The sequence below is a fragment of the Nicotiana attenuata genome, chromosome 3 (genome assembly GCF_001879085.1).
Source record: "Nicotiana attenuata strain UT chromosome 3, NIATTr2, whole genome shotgun sequence".
Taxonomy (NCBI): domain Eukaryota; kingdom Viridiplantae; phylum Streptophyta; class Magnoliopsida; order Solanales; family Solanaceae; genus Nicotiana; species Nicotiana attenuata.
The window spans coordinates 32,963,135-32,990,012 of NC_031991.1; the positions used below are offsets into that span (position 1 = coordinate 32,963,135).

General features: G+C 41.1%; 1 protein-coding gene across 1 annotated transcript; it reads right to left on the reverse strand.

Annotated features, from left to right (window-relative positions):
• Positions 6,454 to 7,124, reverse strand: LOC109224264. The gene is made up of 2 exons (XM_019388851.1): positions 7,108 to 7,124; positions 6,454 to 7,012 (listed from the first exon to the last, which is right to left on the reverse strand). Exons 1-2 carry the CDS (start codon positions 7,122 to 7,124, stop codon positions 6,454 to 6,456), a joined length of 576 nt encoding a protein of 191 aa, XP_019244396.1.

The following is a 26,878-nucleotide window of genomic DNA, read 5'->3' on the forward strand; positions in this document are numbered from 1 at the left end:
TTTTGAAGTGGGGAGGCGGGTGTTAGGCTCGTAGTTGGTTGGTTCGAGCCCGGTGAGGCTAGGCTATTGGGGACAGATTTGGTGCAGGATGCTTTGGAGAAGGTGAAGGTGATTCAGGAGAGGCTCCGTACAGCGCAATCGAGGCAAAAGAGTTATGCTGACAGAATGGTTCGAGATGTGTCTTATATGGTTGGTGAGAAGGTTTTGTTGAAGGTTTCGCCCATGAAGGGTGTTATGAGATTTGGGAAGAAAGGAAAGTTGAGTCCGCGGTTCATTGGGCCTTTGGAGGTACTTCGGAGGATTGGAGAGGTGGCTTATGAGCTTGCCTTGCCACCCAGCTTGTCGAGTGTGCATCCGGTATTCCATGTTTCTATGCTCCGGAAGTATATTGGGGATCTGTCTCATGTTCTGGATTTCAGTACGGTTCAGTTGGATGATGATCTGACCTATGATGTGGAGCCAGTAGCTATTTTTGGTCGTCGGGTTCGGAAGTTGAGGTCAAAGGATGTAGCTTCAGTAAAGGTGCAATGGAGAGGTCGGCCCGTGGAGGAGGCTACCTGGGAGACCGAGCAGGAGATGCGGAGCAGATATCCTCACCTGTTTGAGGCGTCAGGTATGTTTATTGACTCGTTCGAGGACGAACATTTATTTAAGTTGGGGAGGATGTGACGACCCGACCAGTCGTCTCATGAGTTACCGCTCCGTTTCCCCCATTTCTGCTTCTTTATGCTTTGTTTATCCGTGTTTTGCGGTATCGGGCTGGTCGGATCGAATCCGGAATGATTTTGGTAAAGTTGAGACACTTAGTCTCTTTGGAATGAGTTTAGGTTGGAAAAGTCAACCGGATGTTGACTTATGTGTTAGAGGGATCGAATGTGAGTTTCGGTGGTTCGGTTAGCTTCAAGAGGTGATTTGTAACTTAGGAGTGTGATCGGAATGAGTTTTGGAGGTTCGGAGAAGATTTAGGCTTGAATTGGAGAGAAGTTGATATTTTGGCGATTTCCGGTTGGTAGGCGAGATTTTGATATAGGGGTCGGAATGGAATTTCGAGAGTTGCAGTAGCTTCCTTGTGTCATTTGGGATGTGTGTGCAAAATTTCAGGTTATTCGGACGTGATTTGGTTGGTTTTTTGATTAAAAGCGGAATTCGGAAGATTTTAGAAACTTAGGCTTGAATCCGATGTGTTTGGGATGATTTGATGTTGTTTGGGGTGTTTTGATGATTGGAACAAGTTTGTATAAGATATTAGGATATGTTTGGGCTTTTGGTTGAGGTCCCTGGGGCCTCGGGGTGATTTCGGATGGCTAACGGAGAAGTTTGGATTTTGTTGCAGCCGCTGAATTTGCTGCTTCTGGTATTTTTCGCACCTGCGGATTGGGGACCGCAGGTACGGCGCTGCATGTGCGGTTGATTGGCCACAGAAGCAAAAAAAGGTTTGAGGAGCAGGAACCGCAGAAGCGGCTAAGTGGACCGCATCTGCGGAGTCGCAGATGTGGAAGTTTGATCGCAGGTGCGGTTGTTGGCCAGTTAAGTGATTTCCGCAGAAGCGGAGGATAGACCGCATATGCGGTACCGCAGAAGCGGGTGTTGTGCCGCAGATGCAGAACATCTGGGCAGAAGATATAAAAAGGGTTCTTTGCGAATTTTGGGTTATTTCAGCATTTTTGACTTCGGCTTTGGAGCTTTTTGGACGATTTGGAAGAGGGAATTCAAGGGAACTTCATTGAGGTAAGGATTTTGGACCTAAAACTCGTTCCTATGCTATTATTTCATGGATTAGAGCTAGAATTTATGGAAATTAAGGGTGAAAATTGGGGGGAAAGCTAGGGTTTAGGATTGGAGACGTGGGCCCGGGGGTCGGGTTTTGGTGATTTCGGGATTTGTGCCAATTATTGATTGTTTTCGCTTGGGCTTCGTTCCCTTAGCATATTTTGACGTCCTCATTCTGAGTTTGGATAGATTCAACGCGAGTCGAGGCCGATTCGAGGGGCAAAGGCGTCGCGAGCTAGAGATTTGACGGTTCGAGGTGAGTAATGATTGTAAATGATGTTCTAAGGGTTTGAAACCCCGGATTTGCACATCGTAGTGCTATATTGAGGTGAGGGACACACTTGATGACGAGCATGGGACCGTGCACTATTGGGGATCGTGACTTGGTCCATCCCGATTGATGATTTCACCGCGTATTTGACTGAAACCTATTTGATATCATCATTATTTGGGTTGAATGCCATATTTAGGCTTCGTGCCAACTATTTGGACCCTTCGGGGATTTTTATCGATATTTCCTCACTGTTTTGACTTATTACTTGAACTCAGTCATGTTGTTTTTCACTGTTTTTCATACTCAGCCATGTTTACTCAGTTTTAATACTGAAATGATATTTTAAATGATGTTCAGGCTGAGAAACACTATTTTACTATTTCCCGAGTGGCTGGTGAGGATTTTTGACTAAGTAAGGCCGATGGCCTATGTTGTGAGGAAACACTAATATTGATTTGAGGCCGAGGGTCTGAGATATGTACGCCACGAGGTGGCTTGATTGATATGAGGCCGAGGGCCTAGTGATGACGCCACGAGATGGCTTGATATTGCCCTTGGGCCGTAAGGGGCCCCTCCAGGAGTCTGCACACCCCAGTGAGCGCGAGTATCCATTGTGATATGAGATTGAGCCCGCGGGGCTGGTATTGTTCTGAGATGTTGCCCGAGGGGCTGGTATTGTACTGAGATGTTGCCCGAGGGGCGGTTTTGTTGGTACAGTGCCCGAGGGGCGAACCTTTACGTGTTTATTTTCCTTAATTGCCTGTTAATTATATGCTTAACTGGTTTACTGTTTTTAAATGGTTTTACTGCTTCATTATAGAATGCCTTGTGCCTTACGTGTTTTCATGCTTTCAGTCGTTATTTACATTTTTTACTCACTGAGTTGGAGTACTCATTTTACTCCCTGCACCCTGTGTGCAGATTCAGGCGTAGTTGGTTCCGCTCCCGAGTGCTGATCCTTCCAGCTTCAGGCGGACATTCGGAGTTCACGAGGTAGCTGCCTGGCGTCCGCAGTCCCGTGTTTCTCCTCCTTTATCATTCCTATCTTGTTTCAGACAGTTGTACTAGTTTACAGACTTAGAAGACTTGTATTATGACTTATAGATGCTCATGACTAGTGACACCCCGGTTAGGGCTGTGTATGGGTTATACTTTCGCATTGTTATGATATTATCTGCTACTTAGTATTACTAAATCATGTTTTAGACTATTTGCTTGTTGTTTAGCTGTTTAACTTCGAAATGGGAATGGTTGGCCGGCCTTGTCTTCACGAGAGGCGCCATCACGATCGGGTCCGGGTTTGGGGTCGTGACAAGATCAAGCCAAAAAGAAAGAAGGGATAGCCTTAGCATACCTGAGTCGATTCTCTTGACAATCACACACGTCAATTGCGACAACACGTAATGACAAGATCGGAGTAGGGAAAAATCCGTATGATACTCTTGAGAAAGATTGCACCGTACTCTGTTATAATTGAAAATTTCATGCTTTATTGTGTTATGAAGTCTCAAACGAATTCTTTGAGTTCAAATATCTTTATCAAAATGAGTGGGCCCACTTTTTGGATTACTTGGCCAAACAATTCTCAAATCTTTCCACCTAGATTTCAAGACTTGCTTAGTCATTATTTAATCCTTACTTGCTGCCACGTTTTTGCCTCTTAGGCTTATCCAATCCAAGATCCTAATTAATTATTCACTAACTATTAATCTCCCACTAAAATCAATAATTACCCGATTACCCACATAATTTAGAATTATCTCAAATTACTTATAATACTACTCACTTTTAACACACCTTATACATCTTACTATCATGGCCATGTGGTACCTTGTATGGTACTAGTCCGTAAATACCGGAGATTTTAGCTCGGGCCGTATTTTATCCCAAATTGCCAAACATCGACGAAACTCATTTCTTTCGATTTGCTTACCCTTTCTCATTCACGAATTTACTCATCACATGTTTGAAATAGCATAATGCTTATAATCTCAACATAACTTCATTCCCGATCACACGTCGATTAGCTTACGATGAAACTTTAACATACGAAAATACGGGATGTAACATCTCACTTTCCGAGCTTCCATCAATTTACTTATGGCGGAGTTTTACGTACGAAAACATGGGATGTAACCTGCAGTATCCAAAAGCTCAGTAGAAGCAGAGTATAGAAGAATGGCCTCGGTGGTTTCGGAGTTGGTCTGGCAAATATGGGTGTTTAAGGAACTGGGAGCAAAGGTAGAACTACCAGTTTTGTTGCAGCGTGATAGTAAAGCTACATTACAGATAGAAACAAATCCAGTATATCATGAGAGAACAAAACATATTGAAATAGATTGTGAGCAAAATTCAAAAGGGGTTGATCAAGATAGTAGATGTGGGATCAAGATATCAACTGGCAGACATACTCACTAAAGGGCTTGCAAGACCACTGCATGAGTATTTAATGTCCAAGCTGGGAGTGCTCAATACCTTCGCACCTACCATCTTGAGGGGGAGTGTTGAGGCAGCTAAGTAGTGAGCACGTGAGAAGCATGTGCGTTAGTTAGTTAGGCGGTTAAGACGGAATATTTAATTATTGTTAGAAGGTTGTTAGATGAGTAATAAGTGTTAGTTAGATAATTAGTGGATGTTTTAGCTTTTGTATAAATAGGTGTATACTGTACAGATTTCTCTTAGTCAAAAAATGAGAATAGTTGATTCTCTCTCACAAGTCTCCTTTCTCTATTAATTGTCCTCCATAACTAAAGCTCGGAACTCAGCTTGCATGGCTGTGTATCTTAGTTTTGTTCAGGTATCACGGTAAATTATGTATTTTACTTATTATTTTTTAAGGGGTGTGCCAAATTAATAGTGGACAAGTAAAAGTCAACGGACGGAGTACTTGTCAATTTACAAAACCAAGATAGTATTAATTAAAAAATAATTCCATTTTACCCTTAAAATTAAATCTTTTTGAAAATGTAAACGGTACATTGACCACCTCATAAATATTGTAAAGTTCCAAAAACGTTCTTCCGTTGTTAATCTTTTTCATGTACACATTTAGTCAAAAGAGTTCATTAATAAGAAATATTGTAAAGTTCCAAAAAAAAAACATTTGATCATCCGATATTTGAAGATCCAAACAAAACAAGTTGAAGTGGCCGTTAAAAGAGTTGAAGATTCAACGAAAGTTGAAGATTTATTAACTTGAGTTGATTAGTTTGAGGCCACACAAATAGAGTGTATTTGTAATGACCTGAAATTCCCACCCTCGAGACCATGATGACGCCTAACATTTCACTTACTAGGCATGCCAATGTTAGATGTACTTAAAGTAGATATATCTGATACACGGAGATATCCACATACAAATCCCAAAACTGGTGTCACGAATACACGAGCATCTATAGTACTACAAATAATAGTCCGAATTAAAGCATAATTGCCTGAATCGAAATAAACAACTAGAGTAATGTAGAAGGGGATTTCAGGGCTGCGAACACTGTGCAATTGTACCTCAAGTCTTCGTCAAGCATTGGATCTGAGCCATCTACTGACCGCCGCTAGGACCGACTCAAAAATCTGCACAAGAAGTACAGAGTGTAGTATGAGTACAACCGACCCCATGTACTATGTAAGTGCCGAGCCTAACCTCGACGAAGTAGTGACGAGGCTAAGGTGGGTCACTCACAATAACCTGTACGTAGTAATAGTAGTAGTAGTAGTAGTAGTAGTAGTAGTAGTAGTAGTAATAATAATAATAATAATAATAATAATAATAATAATAACAATAATAACAGGGCAGGAAACATGAATGATGGTAAAACAATTAATTTATGATAATGAGCTCAATCCTCGCAACCAGAGAATCCAGAATATCAGACCTAATATCATATAAATAGGCTGAAAAACTAGCACTATAACACAATGAGTACAACATAGACAATTCGTTGGTGTGCGCAACCCGATCCCGCCGTACATACACAATCATCCCTTATTCCACCATAAAATCATTTATCGATATCAAGAAATACATATAAAATCAGTTGCGGCGTGCAACCCGAACCTACCATATCATCAAAATCAATGTCATATTCCTCTCTTATTTCACCGTATCATAACCTATCAATATCAAGTATTACATTCACAATTGTTGCGGCGCGCAACCCAATCCCACCATATCATTATAATCAATATCAAAATCCTCCATATTACAACCATCGCGGCATGCAACCTGATCCATAAAATCTATGATATTTTGAATCACCTGCACTCTAACACACACTTTAAATTGCTCAATAAAATCTATCTAACAAAAATTAAAATTTAAAGGACAAAAAGGATGTTACCACATATGGGCTGCCTCCCATGAAGCGCTTGATTTAACGTCGCGGCACGACGAAGTTGGCCTTTCTCTAGATTCACTCATTTGTCGGGCATGGACCATCTTTGAGAGCCAACTGTTCCACCAAGTGTTTTTCTCCATCTGTGTCCAAGTAGTGCTTGACTCGCTGGCCATTTACTTTGAAGGTTCGGAGCCCATCCTCCGATTCTAATTCCACAGCTCCAAAAGGGGATACATATACCACCTTGAATGGACCGGACCACTTCGATTTGAGCTTGCCAGGAAACAATTTGAGCCTTGAGTTGAAGAGCAAAACCAAGTCACCCGACATGAACTCCCTTTTCAAGATCTTTTTGTCGTGGACGAACTTCATCCTTTCTTTGTACACAGCTGCACTTTCATATGCATGGAAACGGAATTCCTCCATTTTATTGAGTTGTGTTAACCTCAAATTTGCAGCTTCAGCCCAGTCCAAGTTCAACCTTTTTAAAGCCCACATGGCTTTGTGCTCCAGTTCTACGGTTAGATGACAAGACTTGCCGAAGACTAACCGATAAGGAGAAGTGCCAATAGGACTTTTGTACGTCGTGCGGTATGCCCACAACGCGTCATCTAGATTCCTTGACCAGTCGGTCCTGTTTGCATTAACAGTCTTTGCTAGAATATTCTTTATCTCCCGGTTGAAAACTTCAACTTGGCCACTTGATTGGGGATGATAAGGTGTGGCCACCTTATGCTTGACGCCATATTTCTCTAATAGCCCCGTGAAAGCCTTGTTACAGAAGTGAGACCCACCATCACTAAGAATGGCTCTAGGAGTGCCAAACCTCGTGAATATGTTTTTATTTAAGAATGCGGTCACACCCTTGCCTCATTGTTTGGTAAGGCAATTGCTTCAACCCATTTGGACACATAGTCCACAGCCACCAAGATATATTTCATACCACATGAGCTTACAAAGGGGCCTATAAAATCAATTCCCCACACATTAAAGATCTCGATCTCCATCACAAAGTGCACTGCCATTTCATGCCTCTTGGAGATTGATCCTTGCCTTTGACATTGGCCGCAAGCTTTGACCATTTGATTGGCATCATGATAAATCGACGATCAGCAGATCCGCTATTATTTTTAGTGTTGGTTTGTGTTCAAGGTTCCAATCAAGCCCAAAAGAATCTTACTTGAAGGCCGCAAATAGAATTTTAAGGTATCTCAAGGGAACTCATGACCTGGCCCTCTTTTATCCTTCAGGGATAATTTTTACTTGGTTGGATATGTTGGTGCTGACTATGCTGGATATTTGGGGGATAGGAAGAGCATATCTGGAATGACACATTTTCTTGGGTCATGATTGATCTCATGGGGTACAATTAAATAAATTCCCGTGGCTCTTTCTACTACTAAAACTGAGTATATGGTTGTTGCTTCTTGTTATGCTCAATTGTTATGGATCAAGCAAAACCTTGAGGATTTTGGTGTATTTAATGATTGCTTGCCCTTATTGTGTGACAATACGAGTGCTTTAAACATGGCAAGGAACTCAGTGCAACACAAACGGACCAAGCGCATTGATGTGGGGCACCATTTCTTGAGGGGTAATGCTTTATAGGGTCTGATTTGTATGAATTTCTACAAGACGGAGAACCAAGTAGCACACATCTTCACTAAGGCGCTGAGCAGGAATGTCACAATCCAAATTCACGTGACCGGCACCCGGCACACTATCCATCCTGAGCAAACCAACCCATATGATGCACCCAAATCATATGCACGAAAACTAATTTAACTGCGGAAGCTCATTGAAAAACATACATATTTTCAAGTTAAATGATGGAATACTTTTCCAATTCAACAATACATGAAGCCTTTCATAGTCATAACAATAAGACAAATTAAAATAAATATCTTTTCATGTATTTCGTTTACAACTCCATTACTATAACTTTTCACAACTATCATGGAGACTCTATACCAAAGAATAGAATTAAACACTTGGGCTAATACCCGACTAGCATAAATTAAGAAGACAACCTGATAGATACCACGAGATAGGAATGTTTCTCACCATATACCTCAGGAAGAGTGTCATCCTAGCCATGACAGCATGCCACGTGACCTCTTCCTGAAACATGTAAAATAAGTGGGGCCCTGGAGGGATTACCTCTTGGTTGAAGAATCTCACTTTTTCTCTCTTTGATGTTCTTGAAGATTCAACCCATTTCCTATGGATTTGATCCATAATAATGTTAGCGTTATCGATAAATGAAGTTATATAATCATTCTTGTACCAAAATAACTTGCCTTGAAGTGTATCCTGGTGGAAGAGCTCTTCCTTCTCTCTGGAAATCAATTCCAAGTTGAAGAACTAACTTTCTCTCTCTCTAAACCCCTTGTTTTAGACCTTTTAAAGTGGCCCCTAAAGATGCGTAGCCCCCTTGTGTAGCCTACGCATAAAACCTATGAAGGAGGCCTTTCCCTTGGCCGAAATCTGAAATTGGCTACTCAGAGTGCATAGCCTGCTGCATAGCTGCACTACCACCTTCTGGTAAATATCCCATAACTAATTGTAGAAATATCCAAATCATGAACGATTTGATGCATTAGAAACTAGATACATAGACCTTTCATTTGATAGGTCATAAACCATATAACACTTCATATCGTGATATTATGCTCATTTGAAGTTAAGTCTTGTGCGAACCCACTTGAAACTTTTGCCCATCATATAATTTTCAACTTGACCTAGCCCTAGGGCTCTTATTTGACCATAAACCATTATTAATGCACCTCATACATATATTATCATGTTCAAGTGATATCATTCATATCATTAGCCCTTGCTCACATAAGAATTACTATAATTAGTACATGCCGATTGTAACGATCCGACCGGTCATTTTGAGCTCTAGTGCACCGTTCAGCGGTTTGAGGCCTCGAGTAGCTTCACTTCATGTTTTATGACTTGGGAAAGTTTGGAGTGGTTTCGGAAGGAAAAGTCTCAATTCGGAAGCTTTAAGTTGGAAGAGTTGACTAAGGTTTGACTTTTGAGTAAACAACCTCAGAATTGATATTTGAAGGTTCCAATAGATTCGTATGATGATTTCAGACCTGGTGTGTGTTTGGGTTGAGTATTGGGTGGACCGGGAGAATTTCGGTGCTTATTGAGGAAAGTTAACATTTTGAAGGTTTTAGAGTTTCCTAAGTTTGGTTTGAAGTGGACTTTGGTATTATCGATATCCCTTTGGGGTTTTGAGCCTTAGAATAGGTTCATATCGTGATTTGTGACTTGTACGCAAAATTTGAAGTCATTCCGAATTGGTTTGATACGTTTAGGCACATGATATAGAATTTGAAAATTTGAAAAATCATAAGTGCGATTTGAGGTGCATTTCGTAATTTTGATGTTGCTTGATGTAATTTGAAATCCCGAGTAGGTCCGTGTTATGTTACGGGATTTATTGGTATATTCGGACGAGGTCCCGAGTGGCTCAAGTGAGTGTCGGACGGGGTTCGGATCGTTTGGAGCCTTGTTGAAGCTGCTGGAATTTCTATTTGCTGGTCCAGTCGCTTCTGCAAAGCCTTAGTCATAGAAGAGACTTCGTAGAAGCGAGATGAAGGTCGCAGAAGCGGCTAGGTAAGGGAAAAGGCAGTGGTTTTGGGGGATTTTGGAGGTTTTTTTCACAATCTTGATTGGGATTTGAGCCGTCCGGAGATCAATTCAAGCGAGAAGGCTATTTTAAAGTACCGGTTCAACTTCGTAAAGGTAAGTCTCCTGTCTAACTCTATGAGGGGGAATTTACCCCGTAAGTGTTATATTCGTACATGCTACATATTGTTGGAGCTACGCACGTATGAGGTGACGAGTGTCCGTGCATATGATAGAATTCCTGATTATGTCCGGGTAGACTTAGGTTCACGCCATGCTATAATTTTACTATTTGAGTTATCTTTGCTCATTTAATTCCTTTATTTCGCGTCACCACTTGAAACTAGACTTGCATAGGCTGATGGACTCGCTATTGTAGAGATGTGACGAACTACTTGATAATCGGCGGAATAATTTGTGCTTCCCTTATGAATTCCTCCCACGTTGTGCGTTTTCATCGCAAAGCTTTCCTTAAAGATCATAACTCACACGTTTATTTGTGAATGTGGTCAAGGACCTGAGACGCTAAAATTACACTTTAACTAAATAGTGTAAGGCGGTCAATGTCAAATATAATAACCCAACAAGGTTGGGGTCGAATCCTACAGGGAATATGGTGTGAAAAGTTTACTTGAATAGTGTGTAACTCGACTTAAGTCGTAATTCTATTCGGTTAACGTAGCAAGAGAATGATATGATTGTGAATTGAAGAAGTAACTAGTTGTAACTTTGAGAATGTAAATAATTTGATTAAGGAAACCAAGGTTGTGTCCCCATCAATGGAATATAATGCTATCAGTATTAATATGATATATTTCTAATGGAAGGTCCTTTTGATATGCAAATAATTTCTAAATGACTACCCAATATTTTCCAATAGTTGGGCAGTATTTCCTCTTTATGATTTTTCCAAATATAAAACAGTTGAAATTAAGAGTAATCAATTTATGCCAAATAAAATCCACTTATTCCTAAGCGATTCTATTAAATTGCTCAATAAAATCTATGATATTTTGAATCAACTGTACTCTAACACACACTTTAAATTGCTCAATAAAATCTATCTAACAAAAATTAAAATTTAAAGGACAAAAAGGATGTTGCCACACATGGGTTGCCTCCCATGAAGCGCTTGATTTAACGTCGCGGCACGACAAAGTTGGCCTTTCTCTGGATTCACTCATTTGTCAGGCATGGACCATCTTTGAGAGCCAACTGTTCCACCAAGTGTTTTTCTCCATCTGTGCCCAAGTAGTGCTTGACTCGCTGGCCATTTACTTTGAAGGTTCGGAGCCCATCCTCCGATTCTAATTCCACAGTTCCAAAAGGGGATACATCTACCACCTTGAATGGACCGGACCACTTCGATTTGAGCTTGCCAGGAAACAATTTGATCCTTNTTGTTGTTATTCCAATTTCCTTGATTTGAGCTACCTTGGTCATTTCGCCACTGTTGGTTGCCTTGCCCTTGCGGGTTAGGCCTCCATTGATTTTGTTGTCCTTGACCTTGGTATTGTTGCCTTTGATATCCTCCTTGAGAGTTGTTGACATAGTTTGATTCCTCAAAGTCTTCATTTGATATGGGTTGCACATCCTCCACCACATTTACCTTCTTCGTTTGGCTTTCAGTGAACATCTTTGTCAACACATTGACATTGGTGGCAAGCCTTGCGATTACTTGATCTCTCTCTTGGTTCTTCTTAATCATGTTGGTCAAGGAGGGAGAACTATATGCAATTCCACCTGTGGTGTCCTCTGAGTGCCAAGCTTGATTATGTTGTGCCATTTTGTCAAGGATTTGTGTGATCCTTGCAAATGTCTTGTCCATAAAAGATCCATCAGCTGCATTCTTGGCTATAGATTGGTTCATAGCATCTAAACCCATGTAGAATTTCTCCAACAAGATAGAGTCCGGAAAACCTTGATTGGGCGACCTCACCAAGTATAACTTGAATCGATCCCATGCTTCATGTAGATGTTCTCCCGGTAGTTGCTTGAAGAAGAAAGTTTTATCCCGAAGCTCACATTTCTTGCTTTGCCGGAACCATTTAGCTAAGAATGCTCGGACAAGTTCAGGCCAAGAATGAATGGAATTTGGTGGCAGATTTTGAAGCCACTTCCTTGCGTCCCCAGCTAGTGAGTGCTTGAACACCCTCAACCTTAGGGCATCATCTGAGACGTTGTTCTGCTTATGCATCGCACACACACCCAAGAAGTTTCTAAGATGTTGTATCGGATCATCATCAGTGGAATTCCCGAAAAACCCATCCGCTTTGAGCGTTAGGGTTAAACTATGTTCCACTTTAGCACCAACAACCGGAGGTACAATAGCATTTGTATCCTCAATGTACTCATCTATGTCCGCAAAAGGATTTTCTTCCATTTCTTCCTCATATTCGGCCATGTCTTCCTATTAAAACCAAGCAAAACAAGCAAAGTGTGATGCAATAGAATAAGACGTAAAGTAAAGCACACACTAATTAGTAATTTCAAAATCGTATTCCCCGGCAACGGCGCCAAAATTTGATACGCTCAAATTACACTTTAAATAAATAGTGTAAGGCGGTCGATGTCAAATATAATAACCCAACAAGGTTGGGTAGAATCCTACCGGGAATATTGTGTGAAAAGTTTACTTGAGTAGTGTGTAACTCGACTTAAGTCGTAATTCTATTCGGTTAACGTAACAAGAGAATGATATGATTGTGAATTGAAGAAGTAACTAATTGTAACTTTGAGAATGTAATTGATTAAGGAAACCAAGGTTGTGTCCCCATCAATGGAATGTATTGCTATCGGTGTTAATATGATATATTTCTAATGGAAGGTCCTTTAGATATGCAAATGATTTCTAAATGACTACCCAATATTTTCCAATAGTTGGGCAGTATTTCCTCTTTATGATTTTTCCAAATATAAAAGAGTTGAAATTAAGAGTAATCAATTTATGCCAAATAAAATCCACTTATTCCTAAGCGATTCTATTAAACAAAGTTTAAAGCCTTGAGTCTTTGATATTTACTTCTACCAAACTCTAACTCACTTTTCCAAGTAAAGAAAGAGTTTAATGGCGCTTGTTAATGTATGCAACCACCAACAATAAATGAAGAATGAGAAATAAATATATATCAACCAACCATTATATATATATTCAATGTTAAACATCCATTAACATAACACCCATTTAGGGTCCACGACCTTAGTATTTAAAGCTAGCTACTCATGCTAAAATACAAAAAGATGAGAATATTAAATGCCATAAAGCTTACAAAGTGCAAGATTCTTCACTCCTAAAGCTTCCAAAAGAGCGGAATATTCAAAGGTCGAAATGTAGCTCAAAAACCAGACAAGCTGCCCCCACAAAACCCCAATAAATCTATATATAGTGGGCTAAAACTCGGGACCAATTTCGAACAAAAATGCCCCTCCAGGTTATTTATGCGACCGCATATCTGTCGCATAACAGACATACGGTCCGCATTCTCGTCAAAGCCATCGCATCTTCAAAACCCTAGTTCCCAGGTAGTCGTCGCATCTTGGTTATGCGGTCCGCATTGTTGATTTGTGGCCGCATAGTGTCACCGAATTTCCAACTCTAGAAACTTCTACATGGAGTTTGCGATCCATTATGCGGCCCGCAAACCTGTTATGCGGTCGCATAATGGACTGCATTTCTTGGGCTTGAATTTGGTCAACAGACTGTTGTGCTTTGCGGTTCCTCTGAGCAATATGCAATCCGCATGTTGGATTTGCGGTCCGCATACTGACATCTGCGACCACATTTTGCCTTTTTCTTGTCCTTTTGCGGCTTTTTGATTTCATTTCCATGTTCTTAGGTCCTTAAGCCTCATACACTGCAAAACATTAAAATTACATAAGTATAAAAGATAATTGCATTTAAAAAAAGTTAAAATATAAGCAATTGGTACTAAATGTTCCGAAATTCTCCGGCACATCAGGACCTGTTAAAGCTTCTTATTCTAATGGGATCGGGTCGTTCGCCTTGGCAGGATTATGTACCGCACTCTTATGGGAGCGGGTTGTGTGCCTTGACACTATAATAGATGCATATATTGTACGTGTTGTTCGACCCTCGGCGGTGAACACATTATTATGGGATTGGGCCGTTTGCCTCGGTAGTACAATAATATTATGGGATCGGGCCATTCGTGTAAGGGACCGTAAAATTTTACCTAAAATCCGGGATTTCGTGATGCCGAGATAGACTTGTGTGTTAAAGATTGTAGAGATTACAGACTTTTTGGGTTGAGCAGTGCGCTAAGGAGTTAAAAGAAATTGTTGGAAGAAAAGTGGCCGTAGAATCACTTTGAGGACCGCTGAATGGCCGCAGAGTGAAGCAGAAACTTGAGCGAAATTGTAGGACCAATTTGCGGTCCATTATGCGGCCGCACAATGATTTCACGGGCCGCACACCGATCGCAGATTCAGTATGGAAATTTGTCGGAGGGAGGTTGTGCGGCGCCTTATGCGACCGCAGAACAGGTCTGCGGACCGCATAATGGCTGCAGGTGGGGCAGACCTGCCGAGAAGAGCCATTTCACGGCCTAGTTTGCGGACAACAGAAGCATTATGCGATCGCATATGCGACGGTAGACCTGTGTTGGGGCTCCTATTTTTCTAATTTTTGAACCCGACCCCATTATAATAAAACACCCTTGGGGATCATTTTAGAAGGATAAAACATATATTCCTAAAGAGAGGGAGTCATAGAGTGATAAAGGGAGTTCCTAAGCTTCATCTACCAAGTCCTACTCAAATCTTGGAAGGTTAACAAGGAAAACACACTAGGTCTTCACCCTATAGGTAAGATTCTACACCCTCTTAATTTTGAAATTTAACTAGAAATGGGCAACTAGTAAGGAAATTCATGGGTGTGGGAGTTGTTTATTTTGCATACATGTGTTACCAAAGGGTGTAGGAAGATTGTGAGCTAAAAATGGTAAAGAATGGGTTGTGGGATGTGAAATCCTCCATAAAAAGGCCTTGAAACCTTAATGCACACCTAGTGTTTGATGAAATGCTCAAATGAGCTAGAACCATGATCATCTTCCTAATTTTTGTTCAATTTATTATATTTCTATAATAGATTGAAGTTGATAAGAATTCCGAAACATTTAGTGTTTTAGGAAGCTCAATTGAGGTATGTTGGCTATACTCCTTTCTTAGAATTGAATTCCACGACGTTCATGTATGTTATGTAAGCCCTGAGTTGATTATTATAAAATTGGCTATTCCGAGTAAACTTGCATTGTAAGATATATGTTCATTATGTGTTCCAAATGCTTTTATCATGCTATATTATCATTTGAGAATAAGTTCAAAGTATGGGCTGTGTGTTATAAATTTTACGGCTTCAAGTCAAGTTTGGATGATGATTATCATGCCAAATTATGTGAAAAATCTCTAAATGTCTAAGACTCTTAATTGCTCACATGTGTTCCTAAAGTCGTGAATTGAAAAGTCTTGTTGTTGATAATGATGATGATGTGTGAAAGTGAAAAGGGGAGCATGAAATATGAAATACAACCAAGTGCCAATAATGATGTTATAATTATGGCCACTAGTGCCAATGAATTGAAAAGATGTTAAAGAAGTATGAAATGAGATGGTTGATAGAAAAGGATGATGTCTCGGATGAGACGGCCTAGCCGATCGGGTCGTGATCGGACGCCATGCCGCACACATGGTGGTGATTGTGCTGAAAATTATAGTTGGAATTGGGATTGTGGTTGATGTCTCAGATGTGATGACCTAGTGGATCGGGTCGTGATCGGACTCCGTGTAAAAGTACGGTGGTATTGTGAATGATGGTGTATCGGTACTAAAGATTCCCAACCTAAAAACATGGAAATTTACTTGAAAACTTATGTGGTTCTTAACATGGTGTTTTGGTATTGTTTGAGGCTTCTATTGATTTCATGGTTGTTCCTCCTTGTATTATTATTCATTCTATTGAGAGGGTGTTTATTTATACATACTAGTACTATTCGATAGTACTAACGTCCCTTTTTGCCGGGGGTGCTGCATCTTTAATGGATGCAGGTGGTTTCACAGCAGGCGGCGTTGTTAAACAATAGTGGTACACCCTCCTCCTAGCAGACTTGGTGAGCCCCACTTCATTCCGGGGTCATGTATCTTTTTGTTCATTATATTATCATAAGTTGAGGTATAGCTGGAGCCTTTTTGCTGGCACTATCATTGTACTTTTTTTTATCTATTAGAGGCTCCATAAGCATAGTTTGGGTTGTATGTCGGTGTTGGCGAAAGTCAAACAATTCATGTCATGTTTGAATCACTTATTCCACTTTAGACTATGAAAGTGTGTGTATTCTAAGACTTTAAATTTTAAGTAACTAATGAAAATGATTTGGTATTGTACACATGATCTCCCTATTGTCCAATTAATGAGAATCTGTCTTCTCTTTGTTCATGAGTGAGTTTGGGTAGAAAGTATCTAACAGGCTTGCTCGGCCGGGTTCACTCGGTTGAGCGCCGGTCGCACTTCCCGAGTTTTGGCGTGACAAACTTGGTATCAGAGGCAGGTTTTAAAGTGTCCTAGGATGTCTCGGAGCCGTGTCTAGTAGAGTCCTTCTTATCGGCGTGTTGTCGACCACATCCATAATTAGGAGGCTACTTGGACATTTAGGAGTAATACCCTTCTTTGATATTCTGGATCGTGCGATAAAGCCGATTGTAAGACTATTCCTCCTATAAATCGTGCATTGCTCTAACTTTCAGTAAATGGCACCTAGGAAGAAAACAAGAACTTGCCAAGGAGTCAATGTCACCCTAGGAGTGGCAGCTGATCCTTTACTTGATGATGCGGGTGAGTACCCGAGGGGTGAGGATATTCCTCCGACTACTACACTGCCTGATTCCACTACAGCTGACCTGACTGCACCAGTTCCTATATCTACTAAGGGTGTAACGATCCCTCCAACTGATATTTCGATTCCACCTCCAGCCCCAGCTTCCGATCCCGGTGTTTCCGATGGGGATCTTAGGGGAGCCATACAGATGTTGGCTAAGATAGTGGCTTCCCGGTCGTAGAGATCTAATGTTGCACCCACTCTTTCTAGCCAGCAAGGGGATTCTACTGGTTCCAGGGTGAACAGGTTTCTTCAGTTAGATCCTCCAGTGTTCACGGGTACTATTCCCAAGGAGAACCCCCAGGACTTCATTGATGAGATGCACAAGACTCTCCGAGTTATGCGCGCTACTAAGACAAAGGGAGTGGAGTTGGCTGCCTACCACCTGAAAGGGGTGGCCTATTCTTGGTTTGAGCTGTGGGAGGACTCCCGTGAGGAGGGGAGCCCTCCAACGAGGTGGAGTGAGTTTACTGACGCCTTTATGGATCATATCTTGCCTGCCGAGAGAAAGGCAGCCCGTGCCACTGAGTTTGAGAACCTAAATCAAGGTAGCAAGAGTGTGTGGGAGTACCACATGGATTTTGCACGCCTGTCCAAGTATGCTATTTACATATTGCCTACTATGGAGTCTAGAGTGTGTCGGTTTATGTAGGGCCTTAGCCCCTTGGTTATCAATGAGGCCGCTACAGCTGCCTTGAATTCTTACATGAACTATGGGAACATGGTGGTATTTACTTAGGCTACAGAGAATCGTAGGTTGATGAACAGAATGGAGCGATAGGGTAGTAGTAGGGCCCGGTCCACGGGAAACCTTGGAGATTCATTTGGTGGTGTTAGGTTAGCATTCAGGGGGGGAGGGGGTCATCTGGGCCATCCTAGTCTTTTGCTTAGTCTTCAACCAGTGCACCGCCATGAAGGCCCAGTCAGCAGTAGTGGAGTCGTTTCAAGCCCAGTCAGGGCAACAGGGGACCCCACCAGTAGGGCCGATCAGGAGGGAGATCCCAGCAGCAGTGGAGGCCCCCATGCCCCAGGTGTGGGAAGATGCACTTGGGGATTTGCTATATGGACCTACCCATATGCAACGGGTGCGGATTGAGGGGTCATATTCAGAGAGAGTGTCATTCGTCCTACCAGGGTGCGGGCAGGGGCACAGCACAACGATCCAGTTCTGCAGCTACTACATCCATAACACCCCCGCCAGCTAAAGGCACTCCAGCACCCGCAGGGCGTGGTGCAGCTAGGGGTGGTACACAAAGTTCGGGAGGACCCAGTCGTTTCTATGTTATGAGTGGTCGCCAAAGTGCAGAGGCTTCTCTAGACGTTGTCAGAGTTGTATTGACTGTCCAATCTCATGATGTGTATGCTCTTATTGATCCCGGTTCAACAATGTCCCGTGTCACTCCTTATGTTGCTACAAAATTTGGAATAGAACCGGAATAGCTCCATGAGCCGTTCTCAGTATCTACTCCGGTTGGTGAGTCTATTGTGGCCTGCGAGTTTATAGGGATTGTGTTGTCACATTGCGTGGTCGGGATACCATACCCGATCTCGTTGAATTGAGGATGGTTGATTTTGAAGTAATAATGGGAGTGGATTGGCTTTATTCATGTTTTTCCAAGCTTGATTGCCGAACTAGTACTGTGAGGTTTGAATTTCCAAATGAGCCAGTGTTTGAACGGAAAGGGGATAATATGGTGCCAAAAGGTAGGTTTATTTCATACCTTAAAGCCATGAAGTTGATTAACAAGGGGTGTATCTACCATTTGGTCTGTGTTACGGACATCGATACTGAGCCATCTACACTTGAGTCTCTGCCAGTTGTGAATGAATTTCTGGATGTCTTTCCTGATGAACTCCCTGGGATCCCACTAGATAGGGAGATTGATTTTGGGATTGATGTGATGCCAGACACGCAGCCTATATCTACTCCACCTTACAAAATGGCACCAACAGAATTAAAGGAGCTAATGGATCAATTGAATGATTGTTAGAGAAGGGTTTTATCCAACCGAGTGTGTCGCCTTGAGGCACACCAGTTCTCTTTGTGAGAAAGAAATATGGGTCACTACGGATGTGTATTGACTACCGGCAGCTCAACAAAGTCATAATAAAAAATAAGTACCCACTACCAAGGATAAATGATTTGTTTGATCAATTACAGGGTGCTAGGTACTTCTCCAAAATTGATGTACGGTCCAGGTATCACCAATTGAAAATCAGGGAGCAAGATATTCCTAAAAAAACTTTTAGGATCCGATATGGGCGCTTTGAATTTCTGGAAATGTCTTTTGGGCTGACAAATGATCTGGCAGCTTTCATGGATCATATGAATCGAGTCTTCAAGTCTTTTCTTAACTCCTTTGTAATATTGTTTATTAAAGATATCCTTGTATATACACGAAGTCGAGAGGACCATGCCGATCATCTCAGGGCAGTTCTGCAGACTCTTCGTCAGCACCATTTGTATGCAAAGTTTTCGAAATGTGAATTTTGGCCTGAATCTGTCACATTCTTGGGTCATGTCGTCTCCATAGAAGGAATTAAGGTTGATCCTCAAAAGATTGCGGTGGTCAAGAGTTGGCCTAGACCTACAACTCCAACAGAGATTCACAGTTCTTGGGCTTAGCAGGGTATTACAGGAAGTTTTTGGAGGGGTTCTCTACTGTTTCCTTTCCGTTTACTAAATTGACGCAAAAGGCGGTTAAGTTCCAATGGTCAGATGCTTTTAAAATGAGCTTCTAGGAGCTGAAATCAAGATTGACTACGGCGCCGGTGTTAACCCTACCAAAGGGTACAAATGGATTTGTGGTGTATTGTGATACTTCAAGGATCGGGCTTGGGTGTGTATTCATGCAGCACGACAAGGTGATAGCTTATGCTTCTAGGAAATTCAAGAATCATGAAAAGAACTATCCAATGCATGACTTAGAACTTACAGCGGTGGTCTTTGCATTGAAGATTTGTCATCATTATTTGTATGGGGTCCATGTGTATATATTCACGGACCATAAGAGCCTTCAATACATTTTCAAACAAAAAGAGCTGAATCTGAGGCAGAGAAGATGGCTTGAGTTACTCAAAGATTACAACATCGATATTCTGTATCATCCAAGGAACGGTAATGTTGTGGAGGATGCTCTTAGCCGAAAATCTATGGGCAGTTTGGCACACTTGGAGGTATATCAGAGGTCGTTGGACACGGAGGTTCATCGGTTGGCTAGCTTGGGAGTTCATCTTGCGGACTCTAGTGAAGACGGGGTGATTGTGCAAAATAGGGCTGAATCATTGCTTGTGGTGGAGGTCAAAGAGAAGCAATACAATGATCCATTGTTGGTACAATTGAAGGAGTGGATTCATAAACATAAGACTATGGCTTTTTTCTATCAGCATGGATGATGGTACACTAAGGGCGGCTATGTGTTCCAGATATAGATGGTATTCGGGAAAGAATCATGACCGAGGCTAACACTTCTAGGTATTCCGTGCACCCGGGCTCTACAAAGATGTTTCACGATCTTAAGGAAATCTATTGGTGGAATGACATGAAGAGGAACGTAGCGGACTTTGTGGAAAAATGTCCAAACTGTCAGCAAGTGAAGACCGAGCATCAAAGGCCTGGTGGGGTGGAACAGAACATAGATATTCCAATGTGGAAGTGAGAAATGATTAATATGGACTTTGTTGTAGGAGTACCGCGCAAGTTTGACTCAATTTGGGTGATTGTGGATCGACTCACAAAATCAGCACACTTCTTGCCAGTTAAATCTACCGACATAGTGGAACAATATGCTCAGTTCTATATCAAGGAAATAGTCAGGTTGCATGGCACTCCAGTTTCTATCATTTCTGATCGAGAGGCACAATTCACAGCTAACTTTTGGAAGACGTTTCAGCAAGGTTTGGGTACTCAGGTGAATCTTAGTACAGCCTTCCATCCACAGACCGACGGGCAGGCAGAGCGGACTATTCAGACGCTTGAGGATATGTTGCGTGCTTGTGTTCTTGACTTCAAGGGTAGTTGGGATGATCATTTGCCACTAATAGAATTTTCTTACAACAACAACTACCATGCTAGTATTCAGATGGCACCATTTGAGGCGTTATATGGTAGGAGGTGTAGATCTCCCATTGGGTGGTTCGAGATTGGGGAAGCTAAACTACTAGGACCAGACCTCGTGCATCAGGCTATGGAAAAGGTTAAGATCATTAAAGAGCGCTTGAAAATGGCCCAGAGTCGTCAAAAGTCCTACTCGGAAGTTCGTCGAAGAGATTTGGAGTTCAAAGAAGATGATTGGGCGTTCTTGAAGGTTTCCCCCATGAATGCTATAATGTGGTTTGGTAAGAAAGGGAAATTGAGTCCAGGTATGTCAGATCGAACATAGTCATTCAAAGGATTCGTTAGGTGGCGTACAAGCTTGAGCTACCGCCTGAGATATCATTACTGCACCCGGTATTCCATGTGTCTATGTTGAAGAAGGTAGTTGGAGATCCGTCGGCTATTGTGCCGGTTGGGACTGTTGGGGTTAATGAAGAACTGACTTATGAAGAATCCCAGTTGCCATTATTGATAGGCAAGTCCGAAAGCTGAGAAATAAAGAAATTGCCTCTGTGAAAGTGCTATGGCGAAACCAACAGGTTGAAGAGGCTACTTGGGAAGTCGAGGAAGACATGAAGAAGAAGAAGTATACTTATTTGTTTGAATAACTATGTAATTTTTCTACGAAATTATCGCCTATGAATTTTGTATAACTTGTACTGTTGATGTCTAAAATTGTTCCCTTCTTGTTATATATTGCATATGAGGCCAGGGTTGGTGTTGTTTTGTGTTACTTTACGCCATTAGATTATGTATATGTCGTTTAGATTAGTTTCTGGGTTTATCTGACAGGTGGATAGGCCCAGTTACAAGGGAAACTCTAGCGAAATTTTTGGAAATTCTGGGAGTAGTCAAACTTTGGGACTACTGGTGTGTAGTATGGCAGTTGAGTTACATCGGATGCTAATAGTGAACTTTGACCCTCATTCCAGGACGAATGATCTTAAGTGGGGGAGGATCTAAGGCCCCATACAATTTTACCTAAAACCCAGGATTTTGTGGTGCCGAGATAGATTTATGTGTTAAAGATTGTAGTGATTACAGACTTTTTTGGGTTGAACAGTGCGCTGAGGAGTTAAAAGAAATTGTTGGTACAAAAAGACATTTTTGCGGCCCACTATGCAGCTACAGAATCACTATGCGGACAGCAGAATGGCCGTAGAGTGAAGAAAAAACTTGAGCAAAATTGTAGGACCAATTTGCGGTCCATTATGCGGCCGCACAACGATTTTGCGGGCCGCACAGCGATCGTAGATTCAGCATGGAAAATTGTCAGAGGGAGATTCCGTGGCACATTATGCGGCCGCAGAACAGGCCTGCGGACCGCATAATGGCCACAGAGTGGGGCAGACCTGCCAAGTTCCGGAGGGCCATTTTGCGGACCGCAAAAGCATTATGCGGTCGCATATGCGACCGGAGACCTGTGTCGGGGCTCCTATTTTTCTAATTTTTGAACCTGACCCCATTATAATAAAACACCCTTGGGATCATTTTAGAAGGGTAAAACATATATTCCTAAGAGAGGGAGTCATAGAGTGAGAAAGGGAGTTCCTAAGCTTCATCTACCAATTCCTACTCAAATCTTGGAAGGTTAACTAGGAAAACAGACTAGGTCTTCATCGTAGACGTAAGTTACTACACCCTAACTCTTAATTTCGAAATTTAACTAGAAATGGGCAATTTGTAAAAAAATTCATGGGTGTGGGAGTTGTCTATTTTGCATGCATGTGTTACCAAAGGGTGTAGGAAGATTGTGAGCTAAAAATTGTATAGAATCGGTTGTGAGATGATGGAATCCTCCATAAATAGGTCCTTGAAACCTTAATGTACACCTAGTGTTTGATAAATGCCCAAGTGAGCTAGAACCATGATCATCTTCCTAATTTTGGTTCAAGTTGTTTTATTTCTAAAATAGATTGAAGTTCCTAAGAATTCCGGAACATTTTAGAGTTTAAAGAAGCTCAATTGAGGTATGTTGGATAAACTCCTTTCTTAGAATTGAATTCCACGGTGTTCATGTAAGTTATGTAAGCCCCGAGTTGATCATTATGGAATTGGCTATTCCGAGTAAACTTGTGTTGAAAGATATATGTTCATTATGCGTTCCAAATGCTTTTATCACGCTATGTTATCATTTGAGAATAAGTTCATAGTATAGGCTGTGTGTTATAAATGTTACGACTTCAAGTCATGTTTGAATGAAGATAATCATGCCAAATTATTTGAAAAATCTCTATATGTCTAAAACTCTTCATTGCTCACATGTGTACCTAAAGTCGTGAATTGAAAAGTCCTGTTGTTGTTGATGATGATGATGATGTGTGAAAGTGAAAAGGGGAGCATAAAATATGAAATATGGCCAAGTGCCAAGAATGATGTTATAATTGTTGCCATTAGTGCCAATGAATTGAAAAGATGTGAAAGAAGTATGAAATGAGATAGTTAATAGAAAAGGATGATGTCTTGGGTGAGATTGTCTAGCCGATCGGGTCGTGATCAGATGCCATGCCGTACACATGGTGGTGATTGAGCTGGAACTTGTAATTGGAATTGTCATTGTGGATGATGTCTCAAATGAGATGACCCAGCCGATCGGGTCATGATCGGACTCCGTGTAAAAGTACGATGATATTATGAATTATGGTGTATCGGTACTAAAGATCTCCCAACCTAAAAACATGAAAATTTACTTGAAAACTTATGTGGTTCCTAACCTAATGTTTTGGTATTGTTTGAGGCTTCTATTGATTTCATGGTTGTCCTCTTTGTATTATTATTCTGTAACGACCCGACTGGTCGTTTTGGGAATCTGCACTTTTGAGATAATTCAAAAACGAAAGTTGTAGCCCTTCATGTCTAGTTACCAGAAAAATAAAGAAATCATCATTTGGACATCTGTAGAAAAAGTTATGGCCAAAAGACTAAGGCCTATCTGTGCAGCCACCAGAAGCGCAATCAGCGGAGGAATTTCGCGGTCAGCGGTGGAAGTCCGCTGGGGCGGTGATTTTTGGCTGTCAGCGGAAATGGAAATCCGAGAGGTGCACTATAAATATGAGATTTACAATTTTATTTCATATTTTTGACCTAGAGAGCTCGGATCTTGGCGATTTTTCGAAGATTTTTCAAGAAATTCATCGGGATAAGTGATTCTAACTCAGATTTGGCTAAAATACATGAATCTAGCATTGATTTTATCATTTGATTTGCGATTTGGGGTGAATATTTGGGAAAAACTTGTGGAATTTTATAAAATGAAATTTTGGAATTTGAAAGCTGATTCGAAGTCGGAATTGAGTGAAACTAGTATGGTTAGTCTCGTAATCGAATGGGTTGTCGGATTTTGTGACTTTGGTCGAATTTTGAGACGTGGGCCCGGGGCCCAACTTTTGAGTTGACTTTTTGACTTTCGGCCTAAAGCTTAGTATTTTCTTTTGGGATCGATTCCTTTAGCTCGTGTTGATTGTATCTGATTGTTTATGGCTAGATCGGAGCATCCGGAGGTCGATTTGAGGGGGGCAAAGGCATCGCGGAGTAGAATTTTAGCTTGCCCGGTATTGTTATTGGCTTGTTCGATGTAAGTGTTTTGCCTAGCTTTGTTTAGGGAATTTTTCCTCCTAATTGTCATTGTTTTCTACATGAGGGGGTGATACATATATGAGGTGACGAGCGTATATGTATGTGACAAGGTTAATCATGCTCGGGGGGTGGATTATGTATATTTGTGTTTGTAGAATTTAATGACATTCTGCTTAATGCCTTACTTGACTCTTAGATACTAAGGACATAATACTAAATGATAGATATCAAGACTTAGTTTGTTATAACTTGGTCTAACTTGATGGAAATTGTAAGAATACATTAATGTGTCTATTTCGGTCATCTCTATGCGAAATCATTACTAGATTACTACAATCAATATTCTCGAGATGCTAGAATCTATACTTGTGTTGTGGATCATTTATAAGATTCGTGGAAGTATTTGAATGATAGGGTTCTTGAGGGTTGTTGAACTATTGTTTACTTGGAAGGTTGTGATTTGGAATGTGTTTGGAATATCCGTTTAAGCACTCTCCTCGATGTTATTTATACCTCCTGCCTTGCCATTTTATTGATATTCATATGCTTGGTAAGGAAGAGTGTAAAGCACGAAGGGTGATGCCATACCATTTTATATTCATTATCATGTGAGAAAGAGTGCAAAGCACGAAGGGTGGTGCCGTGCCATTTTATATTCATTATCATGTGAGGAACAGTGTAAAGCACGAAGGGTGATGCCGTGCCATTTTATATTCATTATCATGTGAGGAAGAGTGTAAAGCACGAAGGGTGATGTCGTGCCATTTTATATTCATTATCATGTGAGGAAGAGTGTAAAGCACGAAGGGTGATGCCGTGTCATTTTATATTCATTATCATGTGAGGAAGAGTGTAAAGCACGAATGGTGATGTAGTTCCATTTTATATTCATTATCATGTTATTGAGAGTAAAAGCACGAAGGGTGATGCCGTGCCATATCATTTGAGAGTAAAAACACGAAGGGTGATGCCGTGCCATTTCATTTATGTTGATATGCTTGTATGTTATGGTGAGGTCATGGCACGAAGGGTGTTTCTGTGCAGGTGAGGACGAGGGACATGCATTATGATGTGATATTTGTTTCCCGTGTATACGGTTTCGCCTTTGCCTTGAACTGTTATTGTTGTATTTACACACTTGGTGTGACTTGTTGTTATTGTCTTGTATGTGACCTTTATCTCAATTGTGGTTGCACTGCCCATGTCTTTTACTTGCTTAACTTGAAATTTCCATGTCTATTCCTGCTTTTATAATTATACTCATGTTGTATCTATTCTGTTGCACTTTAGTATAAGCCTTCCACCATGCTAGGCATTCCTGCCTTTACTTGTTAAATGTAAAGAACATGTGTTTTCTTCCTAATTGTTATATTTGTACTTAGGCCTCCAATATGCTAGTTAATTGAAGTTGATATTCCCTGTATTCCAATTGTTGTTGTTACTCACGTGCTTTCCGCTTAGTCCTTTACTTTGACCCACATGTGTATCCTTGTCCACTGTTGTTACTTGCGTATTCTTTACTTAGTAATTCCTATTATTCTGTTCCTATGATATGGTTGGCTCTGTTATACGATCACTTGGGAAAGATGAGTTGAACGCACGAAGGGTGTTGTCGTGCTAATTGAATTGTTTCATAAATTTTTTATACATAGTGAGGATGAGATAAAAGCACGAAGGGTATTACCGTGCCATGTGATTTGACTTTTTGACATATTGGACATAAATCTCATACAAGAAAGGATCGTGAAAATTTTTCTGTGGTTCTTTTAGTAATTATTGACTGTCTCGTCGAGTTGCATATGTTATTGTTATCCGTTATACTTTGAACTGCTTTACTGTTAATCTAATTTACAGGTTATTTAAATAAGCATCTTTTTTAACTAAAAGCCTCGTCACTACTTCGACGAGGTTAGACAAAATACTTACCAGTACATGGGGTCGGTTGTACTGATACTTCACTTCTTACATCCCGTGCAGATTTTGGTGCGGAGTTGCTCGTGACATCGGGTGCTGATTCGGAAGATGTTCGTGCATTTGGATATAGCTGCCACTTGTTCTTGGTAGTTTAGATTTTGCTAATCTGTTATGTAACCTTCAAACAGAACGTGTTTTTGTATCAGTTTTGAAATTCCAAATCTTAGAAGCTCGTGATTCGTATTACCTGGTCTTGGTAAATTTGTAAATGTTCAGTTATCTATTTTCTATTCTCTTACAATCTTAGTTGAGTGGTATTTTCTGTTAGTTGGCTTACCTAGCGGGTTGAGTTAGGTGCCATCACGGCTTGTGGTTTTTG